At 39.6% G+C, this 17,484-nt stretch overlaps 1 protein-coding gene across 5 annotated transcripts in view; it reads left to right on the forward strand.

Moving 5' to 3' along the window:
• The window catches only part of LOC104363994 (amyloid beta precursor protein), a 220,877-nt gene that overhangs the window by 30,887 nt on the left and 172,506 nt on the right, over nt 1-17,484 (forward strand). For all 5 annotated transcript variants that reach the window (XM_042789042.1, XM_042789041.1, XM_042789044.1 and 2 more), the window contains exon 2: nt 13,679-13,846. In XM_042789042.1, coding sequence (XP_042644976.1) covers nt 13,679-13,846 — 168 coding nt within the window. The remainder of the gene's footprint in view (nt 1-13,678; nt 13,847-17,484) is intronic.

Raw genomic sequence — 17,484 nt, forward strand, 5'->3', positions numbered from 1 at the left:
TTCATTTAAGATAGATAAAAAATCCTGACAAGTAAGCCACTGTTTGAATGATTTCTGTGTTCAAAATAGCAATAATATAATGGAGGTATTGAAAAATTACTGTGTTTTTGTCTTGAAGTATGTGGTTTCAACATGATTAAAGAAGCTGGAGATTCCCGCCTCCTTTCCCTCCCCTCTGCAAGGAGAGGGCTAATGCTTTGGGTTTTTTTTATACTTAATAATCTGTGCATGATTTTAGTCTACTTACTGGCAAAGAAACAGCACTTCATCTTTATTATGTTGTCTTATTTGGATCCGTTCTCTCATATCTGATAAATGAGATTATTCACTGTTAACTATTGTTATCTGCATCAGTTGAGGATCTGAAAGTGCCTTAAAGTTCATATTAACCTCTTTCATAAAAGTCTGTTAAATTCAATTAGTATGAATTGGAAAGTCTTTAAGGATGTTCCTTTTGAATGTAATACTTCTTATGAGCCTTCAAATCAAATGCATGTGAGCATCTCTTCTGTTCTCACTGTTGTCAAGATTGAGAGCAGCTCCTGTTAGTGAGTGGACCCAGCAGACGGCTCTTGGAGTCCTTAGTATAGTTAAAAAAAACCCAACTATATAAGTTAAGAGAAACTCCCATTTTGAATTTGGCTTCTGGTTTGCCTCTTCAGTCAGGTACCTTCCCTATCCTTGTCTCATTGGGAGATGTTTGTGCAAGCTTGTTAACCATAGTAACAGCACATCTTCTTGTGGAAGAGCAAGAGCTGTCTGGCACAATTTTTCTCATGTTTCAAAGTTTTGCATGATGAAACTTGCGTGAGATGCCTATTTCTGCGTTATTAGAAAGTTATAAGAATACCATGCTGGAAGAAAGTCCTTGGATTTACATGATCTAGTGTCCTGCACAGACCTAAGCAACAGTCATGGTACTGCCATGTGCTGTAGGTCATAGTACTCCATAGTGCTCAGTAAGATCAAAAATTCAGAACCCATAGTGGTAATATGCATTGTGAATAGGAGTGTGAGAACATCAACAGGGTACTCAGCTTTGTTTTCTGTGTTAACATTCAAAATACTGAAGTCAGTAATGCTTTTTGTAGAGGCCATTTGAAGAACTCTGATGAAGGCTGTGTCTTTAAACTTATATTTTATATTTTAGACACAGAGAACAGATGCTGTAAGGTATCACAGGTAGTGTTTGAAAGTTTAAAAGCTTGAATCAGAAAAATTCATATACTTCCATAGCATTGGCCTTCTTGTATTGGGCAGTGTGTCTGGCAGGTTTTTTTTTTTTGTCCCATTTTGCTTCCTACGTATTAGTTGCTTTTTTTTGCATTCTTGAATTGCATAATGGTTTCAGAAAGTTGTAGTCTTACCATAATTATCTTTCTCTCCAGTTCCCCTTAAGTCTAATTTTGGGTGGTTTTGCTTAGTTTTTCAGGCTGAAGAATTGTGTTCTGTAGAAAAACTGGCTTGTGTGGTCAAGCCAGTAACTCTTTCAGTTTATAAGATTAAGACTCCTGGCTTATATGATTCCCCTTGTAAGTCTATCACGACTGTGCAGAAGGTACATATGAACCTGTTGAGTGACTGATCCCTGCTAAAGGGAGAATTTGTGCTCTGACCCATCACATACTACTGTTTCCCAGCCTGCTGAACAAAGTTGTTGGGATTTGTCTGTGAGGTCTTCCCTCTGTCTTCATCTGCTTGTTCTTTTTCCTTCCCCCTGTTTCTTGCTTGCAAATTCTAGGAATGGGGATGTTCTTGGTTTTGACCATTAGCACAATGTCATGAAGTTCATGTGTATGGCATGCACAGCACAGTAGCATTTAATAAGTAAAAGAACATGAAAAGCACAAACTGTAAAGGGGAGACCTGAAATGTGGCCAGTTGAGGCAATGATGGAATATTTTAATTCTTCCTCAGATTGTAGAATCCTTTACCTTTTTTTCTCTTAAGCACTTCAGCAGGTCTGTTTCTTTATTTTTTAGGTTTTTATCATTAATATTTTATGTATGCAATAATGATGGACTTGTTTTCAGTGTGGTGAATGAAATTAAATAAGCCTACTAGAGCCAGAAAGCAGAGACAGAGAAATGGCTTCATCTTGGAGTCCATGAGAGTTGGGCATAGCATCAGAGGTTGAAGGACAGAAAGTGCAACACTATTATTATGAAAAAAATCATAATACCTAAAATTTTTATTACAAAGACCTGTACTGAACATAGAGTAGCTGCTCAAGACAGAACAGCTGGGTGCAGAGTGATATAGAAAAAGCTTGTGCCTAGTGGGACAGTAGGGTTTGTGTGGGGGTTTTTAATTTTTTTTTTTTAGTAACAAGTGACTTGAGTACCCTAAAAACAGATGCAGAGTAGGATCTGTTTCAGCATGGGATGTCTAGTAATGATGTATTAATTTCCTTACCACAGTATTGCTGTTGTGGAGAGATAGTATTTCATACATTTATATGGAAGAAGGCTTGAAGAAATGGACCTTCAATTCAACTCAAAATCTGTCAGCCATCTATTTGACTCTGTTGTGTGGCAACTAACATCAGGCTTCTGTACATGCCTTAAAAGTAATCCAGGTAATTCACTATGTTGTTTAATCCTAGAGTTGACAGATTAGTTCCTTCTGGCTTGCTCATATTGGTGTTTTTGTGAGCTAAAAAAAGGTTAGTCTAATTAGAGATGTGTTGGCGTCTTGGGTAGCATAAATAATATGTCAGCAAGGGTCTTATGGATGTTCTTTTCCTTGTAGCAGTCAGTGAGTCCTCACCTTGCAAACATTACTGGTTAAAGTCCATGAATGCTAGAAATACCTTGTTAATTAATCTTCACATTGTGGAATGAAATTTGGACATTGTTTTTATTAATAATAATAATTATTATTATTTTAGTAAGCCAACCAGTCAGACAACTTGCAGACAAGACTGAGTCACACACTTGCTGCCTGGTCAGAAAATAGTTCTGCACCAAATGAAGATGAGAGGAGACTTTGGCATATGCATGGAGTGTTGTAACAGTACAAAATAGCTGAGACACTTCTTGTTAAAACTAGTGAGTTACATCAGACTTCACATGGCTCAGTTCAGATGATTGTGGTTCAGCCAAATGGCAGCAGAGGAGGATACCATTCTGCATAGTTTGAAGAGTAAGATAAGCAACATGGTCCATGGGGTTACTTTAGAAGTGTTAGGTTGTGCCTGTATTGTGGGCGGATAATGAACTGCATGCAAAAGAAATAATAATGAGAACAAAATATCAACCTTGCAGCTTCCTTTGAAATTCAGTTAATGCAGGGTGGAGGTCCTGTTTCACAAGCAAAATTTCAGCTCTTCTGGCCATGGTGGATTTCTCTGGTCGGGTAGATAAGGGTTTGTTCAGTCAGACTGTAACACAAGAAAAATCAGCTGAGCAGATGGGTTGCAGCTTCTATTCCTCCTTGGCGGAACTTACGAAATGCACCCTGCATTCCCTCCACTGCAGTAATAATTCTGTAGGTTTAAAGTAACGAGTTCAGTAGTTTAGTGTTGTCTTTCTGCAATAGGAAAATTATATAAGCCTGCAGGATTTTCCAAATTTGAAAAATCTGATGTCTCTTTTTCAAGGAAGTTTATTTCAGGAAAACTCCGGTGCCTTATATATTTTAACTCACTTTGTCTAATTACTATATTGTCAAAAATACAGGATGTTAGCACTGTGTAATAAATCAGTCATATGAGAGTCGTGCAGGGAAGTGCACCTTGAGTATTATGGTTTTCATACTCTGTTTTTTAATTTCTAAATAAACAAATAATAAAAAGTTACAAGCTCAAACATTTAAACAGAAGTGCTTGTTTACAGTACAGTCCCAGAACAGATGACAACATGATTTCAAAGTCTGTGATTTGCCCATATGAGCATCTCATATAGGATCTAAAAAGAATAAAAACAGTGGTGAAGAGATGATTCAAGTAACTTCCTTTCTTCCTTCAAAATGCTTCTGAATTAAAGATAAAATAAATGATGCTGGCTCTGAGCATTGGAATAGAAAACACCATGCTGGAATTAGATGGTTTACAATTAATGTATTTCAGTACAAAACCTTAATTCAGTTCTGTAAACCAGCATTATATTTGTTTTGAGGTAACGATAGGCTTTCAGGTGATGAGATGTAAATGCAGTATCACAGCATTTCTGTATGTGTAGACAAACCAAAAGAAATCATAACACTTATATTTATTGGTATCATTAAACACTACTTCTGTCAGATGTGCACACCTGCTGGATTGCATCTTTTTCTTTTTTCTTTTTTTTTTTTTTTTTTTTCCAAATGAGATAGGAAATATTTAATTCTCACAGGAATTGTTTTAGTTTCATGTTTACCCAGCTGCTATTAGTCAACATGTTATATAGCCATGTAAATGACCAGAGACTTTCAAAATCTAAACGAACAGCTTGAGAGCAAGACTGCCTTTTTTTTTTCCTCTCCCTTCCCCTCCTCCCCCCCTTTTTAATTTTTATTTCCAACTTCTTAATGCATTTTTAAATTCAGCTTGTAAAAATATTGATTTTGATTCCCCCTGCCCGCCCCCCGCCCCCAGTGAAGTGTAAGTTGGTGCTGCACTAGATTCAATGCTTCCTGGAAGTCATTTAAGTCTTAGATAATTTTGGTCAACCCACTTGTCATCATTTATTTTCCTGCCAAAACAGCAGTTTTTATAATAAAATGTAAATAAACCACGTGGAGGTATCAACGGTCTGGGGAGACCTGGTAGGCATGAGAGTTTTCAGTTACTGTTATATTGATGGCTAACTGTAAAATCCATAAATTTGACTGGACTCTTAAGATGACTGCAGAAGAGACCTGGTTGGGTCTGTCTGTGTTGTGCTTGTTCCCTCAGTTGTTTCCCCCCACCTTTGGTGATGCACATCATCACTTGCATCAAAACGCTTGTGCAGCTGGTCTGGTTGTGACCAAAGTTACGTAGAGGTTATAATAGAATAGACCATTTCAGTAGGAAGGGCCCTACAATGACCATCTAGTCCCAACTGCCTGAGCAATTCAGGGCTGACCAAGTTAAAGCATGTTGTTAAGTTCATTGTCCAAATGCCTCTTAAACACTGTCAGGCTTGGGGCATTGACCACATCTCCAGGATTCCTGTTCCAGTGTTTGGCCACTCTCTCGGTAAAGAAATGCTTCCTAATGTCCAGTCTGAACCTCCTCTGGTGCAGCTTTGAGCCATTCCCATGTATTCTGTCACTGGGTACCAGGGAGCTCAGCACCCCCCTCTCCCCTTCCCCTCCTCAGGGAGCTGTAGAGAGCAATGAGGTCACCTCTCGGCCTCCTTTTCTCCAAACTAGTCAAACCCAAAGTCTTTAGCTGCTCCTCATAAGACACGTCTTCCAACCCTTTCACCAGCTTTGTTGCCCTCCTCTGGACGTGCATTCAGGGACCTTCACATCTTCTTAAATTCAGGTACTCAACTTGAAGATTGAGGGAGTGTGGGTTTTAGGGGTTTTTTTTGGAAGCAGCCGTGTTGCTGGTAGGGGGGTTGTTAGTGTTGGCAGTAGGTAAGACACTCGATACTACGCTTGGTTGTAGACAGTTGTCTTTTTATTACGTTCATGTAACTGACACAAAAATGTATCTTATCTGACTTGCTAGGAATACTGCCACTTCCCCCTGCCCTGATGCTTTCTTCACATTTATGACCACGTTCAGAGATACTGATTTTTGTAGCTAAATTTTACTCTTCAGTGTCTCTCATGGGTACATGGAAATGTTTGCATGGTGAAGCTGGACAGGCTCTGCACATGAGCTGGGCTTTTGCTGCTCTTGTGGTTCTTTTCATTGCTTGTTAGTGTTTCCAGGGGCCCTGGCTGGGGAAATCCCTCCTCTCTTGTGTGTGCTTTCGCATGTGCACATGCAGGTCTGTTCTTCATTACAGATGTGACAGCAAAGTTTCTGCTGAAGTCTTTCAAATATCTGTTTGTAAGCACTTGGTTGCTATGTCACTCAGGAGTTTGGGGAGAGGAGCACTTAGGTCCCAGTTGCACCATCTAATACCCTTGTAAAGTCAGGACTTAGTCTTGGCATATTTTTGTTTTGTTTTTTCTAATACTTATTTTGGTTTCTGGGTAGACAGATACCAGGGCCTGGGTTTGGTTAGCATCCTGCTGATACTCGGGGCATGGTGTGAGGGAAGTGTTAAGACGTATAGAATAAATACAACGTGCCTCAGGTCCTTGTGAAGAATTTGAGTGAGGAGAATGGTTTTGAGAAAACTATTGCTTCCTCTGCAGCTTCAGAGGCAGACTTGCTTGTAATATATTGTGGAGCAAGCGATCCTTGAGGTGCTGTAAAGAAATGGGCAGTGTGCTGTTGTGGTGTCTTTTTGGCACTGCTATTTATGAAGCAGTCCAGGAAGACTGCACACAAGTATTTACGCTTCAGTTAGGTTATGGTCAGGGAAAATAAACATGTCTCATTTTCCAGGAGCTTTTCAATGGAATATGTTTCTCAACCAAATTTCAGGTGCCTTTTAGTTCACAGAGCACTTGAGCTTCTCCAAAGCTGATGGCTTTTGGAGATGCAGGGCTTCCCAGGGTTTTCTGTAGTTTAGGGGCATGGACCTTCTCTGTATTGTTTGCCAGAAACATTTGTCTTCCGGGAGGGAGCAACTATACTGAGCAGTTTTACTGAGTAATCGGTAAAATGTTTTTTGGCCTGTTTCTGTAGACTGTTGACAACAGTAATTGCTGCTGCTGTTTCTATATCAACATTATACAATAAAACACTATTTCTAAATTATTCATGTTGATTTTGACAACCTCTTACTCTTGCGACACTGTTCATCTCTAAGGAGAAGTTGGGAGATGGGAAATTTGCCTTGGTTTTTACAAACAGCCATCTTGAAGTTGTGGGGAGATGATAATTTGATATTTCTTCCTTTTTCTAATTTGGATTTTTTTTTTTCTTGATTGCATTTATAAGAAAGGAAGAGGTTTTTTTCATTACTTGTCTGCATAAGCAGGTTTTTAAATATAAACAGTCTTTAAAGCATTTGTTTGTTAGATACTTAATGAAACTAGGAGGAGAACTAGTATTTTGTGGCTTAAATAGGAAGGGTGGCAGTGTGTATTCTGTTATACTCTGCTGTAAAGTTGTTGGTTAATCAAGAGGCAAGAAACCATGGATTTGTGTCTGGTGACACGAGCCTGTATTAGCATGGCATTTGCCTGTCTTGAACTGTAGACTTCAGGAATTGAGCAGTGATCTTCACTTGTAGGCTGCAGCAGACCAGACATAGTCCAGTGGAAGAAACTCAGTGTTTCCATTGCAGATAACAAGGTTATTTCATGTTTTGCTCACTAAATGTGCAAGGCCAAGCAGAGAGTCCTTTTTATATTCATTTTATTTTTACCTTTGTTCTTTATAGGAAAAAAAGCTATGAGCAGCCCCACTTCAAAGATGGAATTTCTTTCATTTTGTTAATAGTCATAGAGCAAGCAAACGGCTTTGCATGCAAATCAGTGCCTCTTTACGTAGAAAGAAACCTCAAATTTCAACCTGAATGTGATATAAAATTTAGAGGAAGCACAGGCATGGGTTGGAAGGGTGGTTTGTGCGTTACTTGGGTATGCTTAATTCTTCATAATATTTGAACCCTCTTGATTTTTGTTGTCAGCACAAGTTTGTTAAACCTTAAAACTAGTCATTGACTTCTTGGTTGAAGGGCTGGAACTGGTGCTAGCATTAAAAATAGAAACCAGGGAGGGATTATTTTAATCATCTAAAATAAGGAGGGCGTTTGTTGTTATTGAGTAAGTTGTAGATACGGAGGTTGTTACTGAATGTCCTTTCCTTGAAAGTAATTGCAAATGAGGCAATTAATACAAATTAAATACCCTTTGAAGGCTCACGAAAGTGGCTTGGGGTTAGTGTTTGCAGAATAAAACAACCTAAATCATAGCAGCTGTCTTGGGGACCTCTGGAGAATGTTTTTTTTGATGCTTGGATGTTTAATAATAGCACATATGAGGTCTGATGTTTGTTTCGTACTATGTTGTGGTCCTTAATTATAAATTAATATCGGAGCTATCTGGAGTGAAGTTCTGTTACTTTGGTCCCTTGATGGAAAACATCTTGAGGGTAAAACCTTGCAGCCTATGTTTTCTGGGTATAACCTTAGTTGTGAACAAAGCCAACACTTGTTGTTGAAATATGGATTATGAAGAACTGTTAGCAAATACACTAATTACATTTGTAACTGCAGAAAGCAATGACAGAGTGGGTGGGAAGAGAGATATGCCTTCTGTCTTAAATTACTGTGTGTGTTAGGAAAAGGCCTTTTGATGTTAAGATGAAATGGTAATGAACTAAAAAAACTCCATTTTATTTTTTAAGGTAAAGTATTCCTTTTTAAAATTTTGTAATTAGATAAATTTATTTCAGTCCTCTGTACTTGTCTATCAAAATCCTTTTTGGGTGTCATGGAAATTGTATGCATGGCATCCAGCATGCTGTGTGGATATGGAGTGCATGGATACACTTAAAGACCCTTTGCACCTCTCCTCAAATACAGGTGTTAAATTACCAGGGCTGGAAGGGAAGAAAGCAGAGACATCTCTGTACTACTTTCTAATGTGGGAAGGAAACAGATTCCCTACATCTTAGTCTTTTAATGTATTTTAAATTTCTTTACTGTCAAATAACATTTTAAGTGTTTCAGCATAAAGCTGCTCGTAAGAAGGAAACATAGCAGAGGAGCATGTAGGCAGATACACACAACTGGAGATGAAATGAGTCTTGTGGCTAGAAGACAGGCCTCTGAAATGCTTTAAGGGAGAACCTGCTGTCAGCACTGAGCGTTGCTGTGGCCATGCATCCTTTCTTTCAGAACTTGTACCCTTACGCACTTTTGAAAGTTAATAATTGAAAAATCTGTAATAATTTCATAGTTTTGTTTTCTATATCAGAAATGTCAGGCTGCTGCTTGAAAGTCTTGTGACGTGTTAGACTAATGTATTTACACACAGCTCTAAATAGCATACAGTCAGTCAACTGAAGTAATTTTTTTTCAGAATCCTGTCGTTGCCATTTTTCAAATTTAGGTAGTTCCTATTATAGAAATTGATCTCTGATCCAGATGCCTTGTAAAAGTGATGAGTAGTGTTTTTATTTGGTCTTTGAAAACTGGATATACTGTGAAAACTGAATTATAACTTTTGGATTTACCTTGAGACAGCGTGCTAATTGGTCTAACTGTTATTTAATGATTTGCCAAGAGGCAGGAAAAAAAGCACATGCTACTACTTTGAGGTCATATGCAAAGCAGACAAAATAACATGTGATTACATTTTCATTAATGCACTTGGAGTTTTTACTTTTGCAGAATACTAATAAAGCAAATAGTTGCTGTTAATGTAATTTGTGTCGCATGAGTTAGTCTTTGGGAGACTAATCTGCCCGAGAGAGTTTTAGGATTAGTCAAGGAGAGATTTGCCACTACAGGCGTTATTGTAACAAAGTGGACTGTAGCTTTACGTTGTTCAGCGTTACTGCATAGAAGCTGTTTGTCTGTATAGATTGTTACTCTAGATTATTTATTAGCATTGTAATGCAGATAATTTTGCTTGGCAGGGAATATAATTCTCCTCTCATATCCATCAGCCTTACTAACTAAATGACAACAATGCTTTATTGAATTCATTGCTTAATTCATTGTTCTTAATTTAGGAATGTCCCCTGCATTAAAACAGATTCCATAAAATCAAGGCTATGAGGACTGATTTCTTTCAGGCACCCTTTTCAGCAGGTGCCTTGGGAATGCTCTTGTGTTCAGTGGTGGAGCACTGACAAGAGGGACACAGCATGGTGCATCTTGCTACGAAGTTTTCATTTGCTGCTTCACTCTGGTAAAATTAACAGAAGTCTGCATGTTGCTGTGGAGGGCTGCATAGAGAAGTGGGAAGAAACCAGAAAATGTGGCATCATAAATATTCTTCTTAACTAATTATGCTAAATAACAATTATTCTGGACAAAGAATGAATTTTTAACTTAATGGTTTTGGCTTTTTCCTGTGAATTTTTTTGTAGTCCAAATAATTGAAGAGGAAAACAGTATGTAGAAGAGTACAGTGCAATTGTAGAATCATAGAATGGTTTGGGTTGCTCAAAGCCCTGTCCAACCTGGTCTTGAACCCTTCCAGGGAGGGGGCAACCACAGCTTCTCTGGGCAACCTGTGCCAGTGTCTCACCACCCTCACAGCGAAGAATTCCTTCCTTATGTCTAATCTAAATCTACCCTCTTTCAGTTTAAAACTGTTACCCCTCGTCCTGTCACTACATGCCCTTGTAAAAAGTCCCTCTCTAGCTTTCTTGTAGGCCCCCTTTAGGTGCTGGAATATATAGCTTAAAGTAGTAGTTGCAGGTTTTTGGCCAATGACCTGAAAAATGTTTTCCTTTTTTTAACATTAGAATCGCTGTTAGTCACTGTGTTTGCAGTGTTCACTCTTGGGGAAAACAGAAATAACAATGCTGTGAAGCTGATGCTTGCAAAATGGAGTAAAAGGAAATCTTTGTCATATACTCTTCATAGGAGTATCTTGCTCAGGTGTCGTCAAAAGGCCCAGCAGAAGCTCTAAATCTAGGACAAGTAAGGTCAAGGTCAGAACTGCTAATGCCCCCCTCCTTTACCCTCGCAGCAAAAATGCTCTGAGGCTTGACTGCTGTGTTTTGACCATCATCTCTGCAGAAAAGCCTCCGTCAACATCGGCTGTTTCTGTGGATTGTGCAGCAAGAGGAATTTCTTGAGAAGCAGGAACCTGCCAGTTTTCAATCAGAAAAAGTGCCATAGCAGATCAAGTTCTTGCTTTCCTCAGAAATTAAATATCAGATGGCAAAAATCTTGGCTTAGACGCATATCTTACAGAATGAGCAGGGAGACAGCACAAAGGCTATCTCAACAATGAGTCTGTTTTCCTGTTAAAACTTTGCAATGTCACTGCAAGTTTTACAGGTACCATGCTGAAAATGCAATGTATAAAATTGCTGCTTATTACTAAAGGTGAGGAGGCTTTCAGTTTAAACACCAGGACTACACAGTGGTAGTAAGCACATACCTTCAGTTATTAAATAATGTAATGTCTCTTCCCTTCCCTGATCCAGAATTTTTAAAAAGGTGTTATTTCCACTCCAACTGTTTACAAAAAGTGAATTTCAAGGCTCAGTGTTTTATCTCAGCTGGAGATATAACAGACAAATCCATTAACCTACTATCCTTGCTTTAAGGACACTCTAACAGAGTTCAGCTTGGGAAGTTGAGTATTTGAATTATTCATGATCTTGATCTGAAAGCTTTAGTTCTGTTTACAGTGTCTGCTAATTGCTCCAGTATTTCTTTATTATTAGAAACATTTAGCTGTCCTAATCAATAAGATGAAGTGCTATGCTGAGCAGTTCATTAGTATGGCCCTGTCAGCTCAAAATACAGAAAGCTAAATGTGATCATGACACATGGTTATTTCATTAAACTGGGAGATGTCATGTCTGTTCTGAAAGGAATGAGATTTTAAGTAGACAGTTATATGTTATCATGTTGTTAGAGTTAAATTGATAACACTCCAAGTAAACGGCCACTTTTTTTTTCCCCCAGCTTTAGCTGTTGTCTTCGCTAAGTCAAAAATACCTAAAAGCTCTCTGTTACGAAGCCAGAAGGCAAGTTCTCCATAAATTTACAACTCATGATTTTGAGTGGAAAAGAATGTAAAATGTGCTACAGTTTGACTGCTGTGTGCTGTATTAATTTAATAGAGATCTCAGTTGGAGAAGCTGACTATGAATAGAGTTCACATTCACATGTGTCACCTATGGAATGACGTGCTTCTGTTTTTATTGAAATTTTGATAGTGTTGTTGCATCTATAAAGAGAAAAAATAATTTGGAGGATTTTTTGCAAGTACTTGTTACAGATATGTCACATTTAAGATGTCTTCCAGAGTTTCTGAAGATGTTAGAAGGAGTAAGCATGTGATAGTTTTTACTGATCAAGGCAAGCCAGACAAGGTGTCATCCCAGTTATTGGAAAATTCTCTAATTACCGAGTGGAAGGACAGTGATGATTGACTGTTAAATTGTACAGAGCTTACTCGTTCCACAGGAGAAGAGAAATTGAGATAGTAAAGGGAAGTCTCTGCTGGTAGAAGTGTTCCTCGTGTATTCTTTTTTTAAGCTAAATTGTGGGAACATGTTAACATCTTAAAGAAGGCAGGAAAATGAATGTGCTCTCCTTTTCAAAATAAACCCCAAAATACTTGTTTTAATTGCGACATTTTAACTTACAATGCTAAGCTAATGGGTTAGGGTAGTTAGATGTTGACTCCTGCAATGTTTCTTGGTGTGATTTTTTTTTTTTTTTAATTACTGTAGGCATATAAAATTCATTAAGTTTTTTGTGTTTGTTTAAACAAGTAGGGGAACTAAGATACAGGATTTGCATACCTCTTATAAGACAGTAATTCTGTTTCTTGAGTCTTTCATTATTTTTTAACGTGTTTTTAATTTTCCCCTTGAGAAGCCTTCTAGCTAAAAGATTAGAAGTTAAAAATAGATATTTAAACCTAATTGCATACTCTGCAGTACCTCAAATGCGACAGGCTTGCCTTTGGAGCAGGAGGACAGTGAAGAGCCATTGATTTCTCTCTTGAGGAACCTAACCCAAAGAGATTTATCTTTGCGTTGTGTTTCTCAGATGGCACAACTGAAGCGAGTACTTTCAGCTTATACCTTCAGAGGCTGGCTACACTAGAGGGCAGAGGGCTGAAAAAGAGCTCTTGATTTGCCTTAATCCCATGATCCCATGAGAGGAATTTAAACCAATGTTGAGGTTTGTGGGGGTAGGAGGGTTAAATTTGTTTATAAATGCAGGTGGGAAGCTCACGGATGTTCCAGAATTGCATTTAATTGGGAAATTGTTGGCTCTGCACCCCAACAGGGCTGGGGTGTTGGGAAGAGGGGGAGGCAGTTGGGTGGGTTGGGGGGTTGTGGGCAGTGTGCCCACAGGACGTGAGGACCACCACTCTGGGTGGCCTGTCTTAACCCTGGGTATTTTAGTGCTTCTTGGTGTCGGTGGTATTCTGCAATACTTTGCCGTGAGCTAGGCCTTTAGCAGTCCTGTTTAGATACCATTCCAGCCACTACATTTTAAGGTTCAGTTGAGACAAAGCCGAGGTGGAAGCTGCTGCTTTTAACTCGCTGTTTTTATAAGGCATGATAAAATACAGACTATGTGCTCAATATTTAAATGAACTTGAGAGGGTCTTGAAAAAGATACATTGAGGTGGTTTTTTTACCTTTTCTCCCTCCCAGTACACCAAGTATGTTTGGAAAATTAAATTTCTGTAATTACGCTCTAAGTATGCTCATTGTTCTGTGTTTAGCCCAAGTTGATGGTAAGAAAATTTTGAGCCACAAAACAGTTTAGTTACAGCTTTAAACTCTGTGTTATGCTACCGTGTTCTGTATTTCTATGAAGACCGCATTTACATTTCTCAAATCTGCCTGAAGCAAACAATTTCAGCCTTTGCTGCCATGGGTGGGTATGCCCAGAGTTTGGTTTAGGCTTGCTTGAGCTGTTCCTGCTTTGGATGGACTGAAATGTCAGATGTGAGATTAAAACTTTTTTTTTTCCCCTTCTTTCAGGTGCCTGCTGATGGAAACGCTGGGCTGCTGGCAGAGCCTCAGATCGCTATGTTCTGTGGGAAACTCAACATGCACATGAACGTCCAGAATGGAAAGTGGGAATCGGACCCCTCTGGCACCAAGACCTGCATCGGGACAAAGGAAGGGATTCTACAGTACTGCCAGGAAGTAAGTCAGTCCCATTTTCAGGAACAGCTATGGTGGTGGTTCTTCTGAAGCACCAAGGTGCAGGCGTGTGCTGGAGAGCAGAGTCTGTAGGGATCTTCCACCCCTCCCCCCCCCCCCCCCTTTTTTTTTTTTTTTTGTTCTCTTCTGCTCCATTTCCTTTTTGTCCTTCTTAATGAGGCTCAAACAGCTTCAAGAATTGGTTACTGGCAGGGTCACTGGGACCAATTTTGTCTCTGTCTTCTACCCTTGGGGGATAATTTTTGTGTAGTATATGCAGAATGAGCTGCTTTCTTATAAAGTATTTTGAATAAAGCTGAGGTGACAGTTTATTTAAAATGCCCTTGTTCTTTCTGGGCTGATCTTGAAAGCAGCAGCTGTAACATGTCTTCTGTCATCCTACCATGATACTGAAATACACTGGGGCAGTCTAGAGTTATTGGTCTCTGCTGCACACTGAACCATTCAGAGTTTCTTAACAGAAAAAGCTTGCCCTACAAATGAAGTCACAATGACTGATTTAATATTTGAGAGCAGAAACTTATTACCCACTTGCTTATGTCCTAAGAACAGATTGTGGATCTAATTTTGTTTTGTCTCCATGCTGTGAAAGCGTGATAACCTCATACCAGTGTGTGACAATTTGAAAAGAAAATGCGGATTTCATGCCATAAAACAAAAGGGCACAACTTGAGTCGCTTTAGTCCTTATGTCTTTCTATACCATCTCTGCCTTTTTTTTAAGCAGAGGCTATTGCTTATTGCCATAGCAGTAGCTGTCTTGCTTCTTAAATGTCAAACCAATTCCTGTGAAAATGCCTCTTTAGAAAGCAAGATAATTCACTCTTCAGATCTTTGCTCTCTTAGCATCTTCATTCCTGTCCTTCCGCCCATTGATTGTTCCTTCTGTTTCTTGCAGTGTTTTGTTCAGTTTTTTCTGAGTTTGGGCTTTATGGTCTGGAATATTCATTAGCCTTAATTTGTGTGATGACAGTTCATTAGCTTAGCGTTAGATGATCATGTCACAATTTGAGTGTCTCTAGCTACAGTTAAGAGCATAGCTTAGGGTGTTCTGCCCTGTTGTGGGGAAGGTGCTGGCAGATCTACTCACTAAGAATGGGGTGGGCATCTTACTGATTTTGGTTAATGTATGTTATTATGTATGTGTGATTAAGTAGTGTGCTTTCATGAACTTGAAGTGAGCAGTTCTACTGTGCTGTGTTAAAACAGGGGAATCTGCCTAAAAAAATCCTTTCCTTGATGTGCTCACCAGTATGCTTTCTGTTTGTTTGTGGGAAACGGCTAATGTCCTGGCTGTCCTGCCCTCTCCTGCCCCCACACACACCTGAGCTGCACAGTACAACTGGCTGTAGGACACTGGTGGAGAAGGGGCAAGCTTGTCTGGGGCGTAAGAGCATGTGGAAGCACCAGGGCACTCAGTCAGCAGCTGGCTTGGGGGTGGGGAGGAATCATGTGAGCTCCAATTTTGTAATGCTGGTAACAAATTCAGAAACAGATAGCAAATATTATGAAGGTCAGATCTTCCAATAGTAAGTTAACACAAAAAGCCACATGGAAGCTGATCCAGCCCAGCAGTGTGGAAAGAAGCTCCCAGTTCTGTATGGCTCTCCCCCATAGTCCTCCCTGCTTCCCCGTGCCCCTGTGGCCAGGGCTGCAGCATGGGGGGCTTGGACTTTGGCCAGGAAAGGGCACTACTGCTTTGCTTCAGTTAAGCTTTTCCACAACCTGACAAGAGAAACCGAAGAGTTGTCTAGAAGCACCCACTTCCACCAAAGAAATGAATTTCTAAAGAAGTGCTAGTAAATGCAACTCAGATGAGCTTCTCGGCTTTGGAGAACCCCTTGTTGCTTGATCCTCCAAAGGGGCTCAGTATCCTGGGGGCAACTAGTGAGGTGGTTTTCCTCTTGCCTTCTGCTGTTTATGTTGGCTGTGAGACAGCGCTTGCTATTGGGGAATGGGACAAATTTGCATCTTCCCATTAGCAGGAAGCAATACACATCAAGGCTGAGATGTGGTACCTCTTGCATTGGAAAAGTATGCAGGTAAAAATCTCCTTTTTTATTAATTTTGCCAAATACAACTTTTTCCTTCTTTTCTTTTCTCTTTATGCTGCTTTTTTCCCCCAAAAGGAGGATGGCTTTCTCTTGGGCTGTGTTTTTTGTCGGTGTAGACAGAGGCTGAGTGTATTCACTCTGCTAATCAAGCAGACTGGTACTCTTCCTGAATCTATGTTCTTCATGCTCCATGGCAACATGGGAGCTTCCTTGGTGCTTTGGTCTTGCTGTAACAGCAGCTGTTAGTACTGTTCTGCTGAGGTAGTAGGTTTTTTTCCCTGCTCTGAGCAGAGCCCTGAAATGACAGGAAGCAAGGGAAGGTAAGATTGGGGTTGTTTTTTTTTTTACTTTTTTTTTTTTTGGTGGTTCCCCTACACCTCTAATGAAAAATTTATCCATCCTGGTTTTTGTTGCAGATACCTTGTGTGGCTCTGTGCCAGGCATTGTGGTTATGGCTGTAATGCAAGAGATGATGCTCTGCTGTGGTAAATCCTGTAGAATTAACCTATGTACTCAGTTTTTCCTACACCGGGGAGAGACCAGAAGGGACATACTGAAAGGAGCCAACTGGGCAGAAACTCAGAGAGCGAGTACAATGGAGATCTTGCTCTGTGGCTCCTTGGCTCCAAAATAATACAAAGTTAATAGATTTTATCAGGAAACTCATCTTCATTAACTGATGATCCGAAATGATACTCCATGTGTTCTCTGGCTTATTCTTCATTGAACGTATCTTTCAAAAAAAAAAAAAAGTTATCTCCCCTTTTAATAGAACTTACAAGCAGATGCATTTGTCTGCCTCCCTGTAAGCTGCTTTAAAAGCTTGACAATGCAAGGCCAGATGCCTGGGTGGTGGGCAGAGCACTGGGCTGGATGGTGCATGGAGTACAGAAGGACTTATATTTCTCCTGCAGAGAAGATGTACAGGGAGCCTCTTACCTTTTCCTTGAAGTTGTCATCATTGCCTCTCCTTGTCCACTGCCAGTGTAGGTGGATTTTGAAGTCTTGATGCAGGAAGTAGCAGTAGAGGAGCATTGCAGGGGCAGAAAGGGAGGAATGGGAAATAAGCAGAACCGCCTACACGTTCTTAAGATTTATGTCACTTGTTGTTGCTTCTCTTCTTTTGAGTGGGAGCTCAGTGCAGCACAGGAACTGTCTGAATTTATATTTGGACAACACATCACACAATTTAAAGATGACAAAGCTCAAGAGTGTACATTACTTATTTGAAAGGAAATGGAAGATACTTGAATACTGTCTTCTAACTTCCTTGACTTCAGTTAAAGTCTGATACAGAAGTCACAAGAAGAGGTTCTGAAAGCACAGTATATTCATCTCCTCCGCCTTCAAATCTGCATGTTTTCCCATGTTCAGCCTAAGCTGGTTGCTTTTTTTATCATAACAAAATCAAGCTTTCTTGGGCGGAATGAAATGCTAGTTAGAGAAGTACAATTTATTAGTGGTTTCTTTTAATGTCAGACTAGTTACCATGCCACTGTATTAATTGTACCTGTTATTGAAAACTAAAATGGCATGGGCCTGATCTGCAAACAGCTGGCAAATGCAA

The sequence above is a fragment of the Tyto alba genome, unplaced genomic scaffold, assembly GCF_018691265.1.
Source record: "Tyto alba isolate M040663 unplaced genomic scaffold, T.alba_DEE_v4.0 Super-Scaffold_14, whole genome shotgun sequence".
NCBI lineage: Eukaryota > Metazoa > Chordata > Aves > Strigiformes > Tytonidae > Tyto > Tyto alba.